This window comes from Antrostomus carolinensis, unplaced genomic scaffold (genome assembly GCF_000700745.2).
Source record: "Antrostomus carolinensis isolate BGI_N321 unplaced genomic scaffold, ASM70074v2 scaffold1651, whole genome shotgun sequence".
Classification (NCBI taxonomy): Eukaryota; Metazoa; Chordata; class Aves; order Caprimulgiformes; family Caprimulgidae; genus Antrostomus; species Antrostomus carolinensis.
In genome coordinates, this window is record NW_010294584.1 from 258 (window position 1) to 9,014 (window position 8,757).

Consider the following 8,757-nt stretch of genomic DNA (forward strand, 5'->3'; position numbering starts at 1 on the left):
TCCAATACTAACGCCTGAGGGACACCAGCCACCAGTCTCCGCTTGGACATTGAGCCACTGACTGCAATTCTTTGAGTGCAACCATCCAGCCAATTCCTTATCCACTGAGTGGTCCATCTGTCCAGTCCATGTCTCTCCAACTTAGAGATAAGGATGTCGTGTGTGACAGTATCAAATGTGTTGCAGAAGTCCAGGTAGATGACACCAGTTGCTCTTCTCTTATCCACCAATGCTGTAACTCCATCATAGAAAGCCACCAAATTGACCAGGCACAATTTGCCTTTGATGAAGCCACGTTGGCTGTCACCAATTACCTTCTCACTTCCCATGTGCCTTAGCATAGTTTCCAGGAGCATCTGCTCCATGATCTTGCCGGGCACAGAGGTGAGACTGACTGGTCTGTAGTTGCCCAGATCTTCCTTGTTTCCCTTTTAAAAAATATGGTTTATGTTACCCCTTTTCCAGTCCATAGGAACTTCACCAGACTGCCATGACTTCTCAAATATGATGGATAGTGGTTTGGCAACTTCATCCACCAGTTCTCTTTGGGCCTGTGGATTCACTTCATTAGGTCTCATGGACTTGTGCACCTTCAGGTTCCTCAGGTTCCTTGAATCTGGTCTTCTCCTACAGTGGGCAGCTCTTCAATCTCCCAGTCCCTGCCTCTGCCTTCTACGACTTGGGGGGTGTGACTCGAGCACTTATTGGTGAAGACTGAGGCAGTCTTTGAATACCTCAGCCTTCTCCATATTCTGGGTGACCAGGTCTCCCGTTTCCTTCCAGAGGGGGCCTACATTTTCCCTAGTCTTCCTTTCATCCCCAATGTACCTATAAAAGTTTTCCTTGTTGGCCTTGACATCCCTGGCCCTTGTTGGGCCCCTCTTCCTTCTGTGAAGGAGCTTGAAGCCCTTGAGCTCCACTTTCCCCACCAACCCTTCCTTGTTGATGAGAACAAGGTCCAGCATAGCACTTCTCCTCATCAGCTCATCAATCACTTGGAGAAGGAAGCTGTCATCAATGCATTAAAGGAACCTCTTGGATTGCTTAAGCCTTCCTGTGTTGATCTTTCAACAGATATCAGGGTGATTGAAGTCCCCCATGAGGACCACGGCTTGTGAATGTGAAGCTGTTCCTGTCTGTCTATAGAGGATCTCATCTGCTTGGTCTTCCTGGTTGGGTGGAACATGATGTTGCTTTATATGGAATGTCCCATTGGTGAATTTGGATCTGTTGCTCTTGCTATGCTTCCCCCCACCCCAGCTTCTTGTGCATCTGCAGACTAGCAAAGCATGGGAAGTTGAAAAGTTCTTGATTTCTTAGCACCAACTAAAACCATCAGTATATTGTCAACATTCTCCTCTTACTGAATCCCATACTAAATCCAAAACACAGCATTATTCTACCTACTGAGGTTAAAATTAGCTCTATTGTAGCTGAAACTAGGACAGGGTTGGTTTTGTTTCCCCATAGATACTTTCTTATTGATGTACACACACTTGAAGTTCACTTCTTTCATCCTCGTTTGTCTTTTTTTTTTTTTTTTATCATTATGAAGCCTGTCCTGTTCATATCATTCCTCATATATTTTGTAGCAATCATTCCCACCACTTTCTCACTTGACTCTTGATCATCTTCTTCCTCCTCTGTTGTTCCTAGTTTAAAGCTCTTCTTATCAGGTTGGCTAGTCTGTTGGCAAAGATGTTTTTGTCTCACTAAGTGAGGTGAATCTCATCTCTTCCAAATATTTCTCAATCCTCAAAAGGGGTCCCGCGGTCATAGAAACCAAGTCCCTTTTGCCAATGCCAGCTGTGCAACCAGCTGTGACCAGCAGGATCTATCCATTCCTCTTTCTCACTCCTTCCCCCTCACCAGGAGTGAATCACCCTCACCCAGGGTGAATCAACCACCCCCACAGCTCAGGACTAGTTCAATCAAGAAAAAAAGGAGAGTAGTTGTGGTAGGTTATTCCCTCCTGAGGGGAACAGAGGGCCCCATATGTAGACCAGACCCCACCCACAGGGAAATCTGCTGCCTCCCGGGTCAGGGATATCAGCAAGAACCAACTTGGCCTGGTGCAGCCCTCAGACTACTCCTCGCTTTTGGTCATACAAGCTGGTAGTGATGAAATTTCAGAGAAAAGTCCAAAAGCAATTAAAAAGGGCTTCACGTCATTAGGGAGACTGGTTACAGGATCAGGGACACAGGTAATTTTTTCCTCAATCCCTTCAGTGCCAGGAGGTTTAATGACAGAAACAGGAAGACACACCTGATCAACACAGGGCTTAGAGGCTGGTGCCACAGGAAGAATTTTGGCTTCTTTGACCATGGGGATGTTTACATGGCACCAGAGCTACAGACAAAAGATGGGACACACCTGTCTCAGAACAAGAATTCACGGGGCTCATTGACAGAGCTTTAAACTAGATTGGAAGGGGAAAGGGGAGATAACAGGGACTGCCACGAGGAGGCCACGAGGATGATCTGAGGGCTGGAGTACCTCTCCTGTAAGGACAGGCTGAAAGAGACGGGGCTGTTCAGCCTGGAGAAGAGAAGGCTCCGGGGAGATCTTATAGCGGCCTCCCAGTACCTGAAGGGGACCTACAAGAAAGCTGGGGAAGGACTTTTCATAAGGGCAGCTAGTGACAGAACAAGGGGAAATGGCTTTAAGCTGAAAGAGGGGAGATTTAGATTAGATATTAGGAAGAAGTTTTTCACTGTGAGGGTGGTGAGACAGTGTCCCAGGTTGGCCAGAGAAGCTGTGGCTGCTCCTCCCTGGAAGTGTTCTCGGCCAGGCTGGATGAGGCTTTGAGCAACCTGGTCAAGTGGAAGGTGTCCCTGCTGATGGCAGGGGGGTTGGAACTAGATGATCTTTAAGGTCCCTTCCAATCCAAACCATTCTATGATTCTATGACTTTTCAGTGTTGTTTTATAATTCAAAAATTTTCACTTATAATTCAATATTTTGGTCTTATTTTAGACTGTTCTTTGAAAGCTATATCATGTTTCTTTTGTGGTATGTTGGGACAGAAACCACTCAACAAGTCATGTGACTGCCTGTATAATCCAAAATGCTGTGTAGTGAAAAGGAAGAGGCAGTTTTTGTAATGGATTGTATCACTGTGCCTGGGGGCTGGAGTGACACGGTGATATAAACATCATAGGGCCCTGTACAAAAACCCAAAGATGGAAAAAAGGCAACATACTTCGGAGAAGAAAGGAAATGGGTGACCAAAATTATTAAGGAGACAAACACAGCATTCTTTTCATATTTCTATTTGTCCTGGAAAAGTAGAATTCAAAGGGTTTTTAAAAGATGGAAGAAAAGGACAACTTGGAAATTCTGTATTTAATCAAGCTATTTGATATCATTGAACTATTCAATTACTGGTTTTCTCCATCCAGTTTTGGAAGAAAATGTGGCTCTGGATACCCTAATGGGCTTGCACACAGAGGTAATTAGGACAAATATCTGGCTTTTCATCTGCTGTTTTTACAACAATTTTGAATACCATGTGGAAAGAGTCATTTATTGCACTAAGTATTAGCAGTGTGAGGACAGATAAACTTATATTTGGAAATGGGACCACTCTCACAGTTGAACCAAGTAAGTATAATTATTTTATTTCTAAAAATCATGTTAAAATTAAAGGGAGGACAAAGGATTCTGATGGTTTGGGTTCACTATAGGAATTTTCTTCTGCAATAATCCCTATGATACACTCTCTCCAGCCAGAGTTTCAAGCTGAATCCTCGGGCTGTATCTGTTCAGGAAGATTTTAAAGGAATAACGGCTACCTCTGTATATCAACAGTACTTGATGATCCCCAAACACCTGGTGTGCACTACTTAACTTTAACATGTTATAACTTATTCCCAGTCTGGATAGCACTCTGGCCCAAATGTGCTGTGAAGTGTCCTATCCTCCAGTGGATTTTCACTGTCGCATTCTGAGCAGGAAGGGACAGCTCAGTGAGGAGCTGACAGTGGAGAGAAGCTTTGAGACAGATCTTTAGCAGTTTTTGACACTGGCACCACACTCATAGTGTCACCAGGTAAGTAATTCCACTGGCATGGAGACAGAGGAGGAAGGACGTTAAATATCCTTGGCCTTAAATTTTCACAGCTGCCTCATATCAAAGACCACTTAGAATGAATGAAAACTGACTACCAAGTTGCTTAGGCTTGTAAATGTAGGACCTAAAAAAACCTGCCATTTTCCATTATTTTGACAACTATCAACATTGAATTGAAGATGGCATTTGTCAAATAAAAAAAAAAAAAAGAAAAGAAAAGAAAAAAAAGAGGTAAAATATCCCATAGAAAACACTAGAATTCATCAGGAAAAAGCAACCAACAAAACACAATCTAAGAGCCGGCAGGTGGAAAGGTGAGCAAGGATATTGCCATTTCAGACATTTAAAGAATTGCTGATATGATATTCTTATTTCTCACATAAATAATCTATGGGCTTTTTAAAAGAAGTTGAGTGTGTTGGTTCTTCTGCTGACAAGAAAAGATTTGTTTCTAATCAGCTGAAAGTAGCATGTGGCTCACTGACTGCAACAAGGCATTCTCGGTTTAAGGAAATCCTTACAGTACATTACTCAAATTTCAAAAACATCCTCACTGAGTTTCACACAATTTGGGTTAAAGAACAATTCATTTGACAAAAAAAAAAAAAAAAAAAAAAAAAAGGTATTAGCCTTTTTTTCTGCTCTACCTTGAAATGCTTTACATATTTTTTTTTTCTGTTTTTCCTGCTTATCTATCCTCTCTGACATCTTAATACAAAATTACATGAAAATTTAGTTGAGTGAAGTTCCGATGCTGTTCAATGATTTTTTCTAGCTAAGGATAGGATGAAATTTTCAAAGATGCGCAGACTTTAGGATTATGTTTGATAGTAAAAGATAATAGGCCTTAAGCATCCAAGTCACTCAGTGTCTGTTGAAATAGTTAATAAATTGAAGTCAAAATTTCCAGAATTTGAGGAACCTGACCCTTTTGTTCCTAAATTTAGATTTCTTTGGGAGATACTAATATGCATTTTAAGATGCTAAGAACAGATGTACCTGAATCTTCTGAGAATCCCTGAAAACAAAACGACACAGAAAGCACTCATTAGAAGTTGCTATAGGCTATTCAAGGCACATTCTCCCCTTGAGAGCTCATTTAAACACAGATAAGGTTTTTGTTTTGTTTTGTTTTTCTAGATAAAACTTACATTAAGAAAATTAAGGCCCACAACATTATGGAATATACAGCTCTTGTCATGACTTTGTAAGGTTAAAGGAATAAAAAAGTACAACTTTTTGTGCTAATAAAATGCTCCTGCCAGAATGTGATATAAAAACTCCTCCCAAAAACAAGCAGTGGTAGAAATTCATGGCTGTATTTTGAGGTAATGCAAAATAGTGGGACAAAGTTAAGGCTTCTGGGATGTGATAAATAATTCTGCTTTATTAACTACAATTGCACAATGTACAATTGTTCTTGCTAAGTTATGCCAGAGAAGCAGCTCGTTGTACACTGGCTGTTTGGAAATACTGGATCAGAAAATGTGAAAAGCCTCTAAAGGTCTTCTCAGATAACAAACAATGCACAAGACTAAGAGGCTCTGGCAAAACCATGTTACAGCACCTGTAAAGGAAATGTGTGCAGGAGGAAGAATAAATTGAGCCATTTTTGATTTACATGTTCTAACCGTGTGCTTCTGCTGCTCTTGTTTTTGGAAAGGGGACCCAACTGACCGTGGAGCCAAGTAGGTATTCTTTATGCATTAACCTTTTCTGGTTGTTATTTTTTGAATTGAAACCTTTTTAAGAAAAAAAAAAAAAAAAATTCTTCCTCCTAAAATTCAGGCAACCACTCCCTCATCCTTTGAAATCACTAATTAGACCTTAGGTTTTCTATACGTAACCTTTTGATATACAATTAGGCAATTTAAGTATAAAAACCATGCTAAATGCACTTCTCAGGAGCTGCCAAATAATTTGGGCTCCACAAGGGCAAGTCCTGGCTGCTATCAAGATGAATTTCTTTAGGACCTGTCTATCCACTTACTGAGGCATCCTAATAAGTCTTGGCTTTCACCTCAGTTCCTCAGTATTGGGGTGTGGGTGCTGGGGGAAAGAAAGCAAAAGCAGAGCCTCCTGAACAGAACTTGAAAAAACATCCTGTGATGAACAAAATGTTAGACTTGAGGGTTCTCTTGACGAGACTGCAAGGCAGATGCCATGCAAAATTCAAGGCCTAATGTGCTTCTTACATCTGAGCATTTGTTATTGAAATTATCAACCTTGTCCCCTACTCCAGCAGCGCTACTTCTTTTCTGCAAGTAACGTCGTTCATTGGAGTAACTTTGCACAACAGTGAAGCAACAAACTGGCTTGTCTTTGCCCTACCACTCTTGCTATGGTTAGACCTTTTAGCCACATCAGAAGAAGATTTGGGGGAGGGGAGGTAATGTGAGGGAAAAACAGTTATTCCCTCATGTCTCTTGAATATACCAGACAGTCCTTGATAGAAGTGTTATTTTTAGGAATTAAATTGTTAGGAAAGAATAATTTGACTCTTGGAGTGGCATGCCTAAAAATTCTCATTTGCAGGTCTCTTACCTATAAAATAAAGAATTCACATATAGGTGTGAGCACTGGCAAAAGGAAGCTTAGAATCCTGTGGAATTAAAGCTCCTGTAAGAAAACCTACTCTCATGCACCCTTTCTGCCTTTGATCTGATCTTTTGGAAACAGTAGCAAGAAATAGCTACAAAAAAGAGACAGATAGTCATTGATAATGCTAGGAATTAGTTACAGTTAGAGTATATATGAACTTTAGGTGACCTAGCACTCAGGAAAGCTTGCAATAATATCAAATCATACCCAAACAATGTGGTGGTTGTTGTTCTTTTTCTTTTTCTTGTTCTTGTTCTTGTTTTTTCTCTTTTTACAGACAATCAAACAACTTCTGTCCCGGAAGTCATTGTGATGAAATCAAAGAAACTGGATGAAGATGGCACCACTGGGAAAGCAGCTTGTTTGGCAAGGAAGTTCTATCCAAAGAAGATCAGCTTGGAGATGTCCTCTAATGAGGTCGTATATGAACAGAGTACACCCATTTTGACATCAGAGGCAGCATACAATGCTATTAAGGTAGTCAATGTGACAAAAGGCACAGAGGTGACCTGTACAGCCCAATTCAACAACAGCACTGTTACAGCCAACGCAACATTGCCAGGTACACTTTTGTGGTACAACTGCAATTTATTTCTGGAGGCAGTGTCTTCCAGTGCTTGCTATTTCTTCTGCTAGTAAGCATTGCCCTGGGTAACCAGCAGAAATGGGAAAGACATCTGCACTTAAGCAGCTAGAGCTGAAAGATATTTAAAAGCATCTAAAATGAATGTTCTTAACTGTTTAACAACTTGGAGTTACTTTTTTTTTTTTTGGGGGGGAAAAAAGATGCAATTTTTTTTTTTATGTACATTTACTTATAAACTTGGAGTTACTTTTTTTTTTTTTGAGGAAAAAAGATGCAATTTTTTTTTTAATGTACATTTACTTATGACTAAATACTTCACCACATAGCAGCAAACCTCCTAGAGCACAGCCTGAAATAGCCTTTCTAAAAACAGCAAAAAGTTAAAGTGGTCGTGTGGTGGCTTTTTTCCTAAATAACTTTTTATATTTTGGGGGATTGTTTTTGTCATAATAAAGCTCATTCAAATAGTAAAAAAAAAAAAACTCAGGAATTCTTTTATTTCCTGCAATTGCATGGAGAAATTTTCTCCTCAAATTCATGTTAGAATTAGTGACTGATCATCTGAGCCTCAGACTGCACTGCCCACATATTCCTATGGGAGGGGTCATATGAACTTTTTGTTTAATTCTTTTTTAAATTTGGATAGTTTATTATGTCTTTTCTTTATCATGCTACAGAAAATAAGGCTGAAGAATCAGTAACAGAGGAGGTTTGCAACACCCCAGACACCTCTGCACAAGGTTAGTTACCTAAATAAATTGTGAAGTTATATTACTATGTTGAAGACAAATACATGGAAATGTAAATATAAGGATAATCACAATACAACATGTTAATAAAACACAACCTGCTTTTTCAAGGTAGTTAGTTTAGCAACAGACAAGCAACAGGATGCAAAATCCAGTCTAGACAGACATCATCCTCCCCTGTTGTTGCCATATGTCTCTGTCATCTTTTCCTTTGCTGCTGTTTCTTTCTGAAACTGTTGCCTGTGGGTTTTTCTCCACTTTATGACAATATCACAATATCCACTGCTAGATCATGATCTCTCCCATCTTTTCTCTGTCACTAATCAGATACCAAAACGGAGAAAGCGAACATGTTGTCTATGGCTGTGTTGGGTCTGAGAGTCCTGCTTGCAAAAAGTATTGCCTTCAATACACTCATGACTATCAAATTGTTTCTTTTCTGAGGTAAGGAAGCACATAGCTTGACCTGTAGAAATACTGGAAGCACATGCCAGGAGTGACCACCTGTCTTTGTGTACTTCTCTGACCCCACAAGAAGATACCTGTTCATCTGCTCCTGTTTCCTTTAAATAGCTCTTCTAGATTTCTGGAGAAAACAAAACCAGCAACAACAACAACAAAAACCCACAAAAAAACAAGCCAAAAAACCCAACCAAAAATCAACCCAAAAACCAACCAAAAAACCCTGCACCCTCCCTCCCAAACCACAAAGAAAAGAGCCCCTTCCTGCATCCACAACTCAGTTCTC

The 8,757-nt window shown here is 40.3% G+C and overlaps 1 gene segment (V, D, J or C); it reads left to right on the forward strand.

Moving 5' to 3' along the window:
- The first annotated feature begins 3,510 nt into the window (after positions 1–3,510).
- Positions 3,511–8,452, forward strand: LOC104532438 (T cell receptor delta constant-like). The segment is given in 4 exon segments: positions 3,511–3,604; positions 6,952–7,236; positions 7,938–8,000; positions 8,337–8,452. Coding segments are annotated over 4 exon segments (558 nt in total).
- The last annotated feature ends 305 nt before the right edge of the window (positions 8,453–8,757 follow it).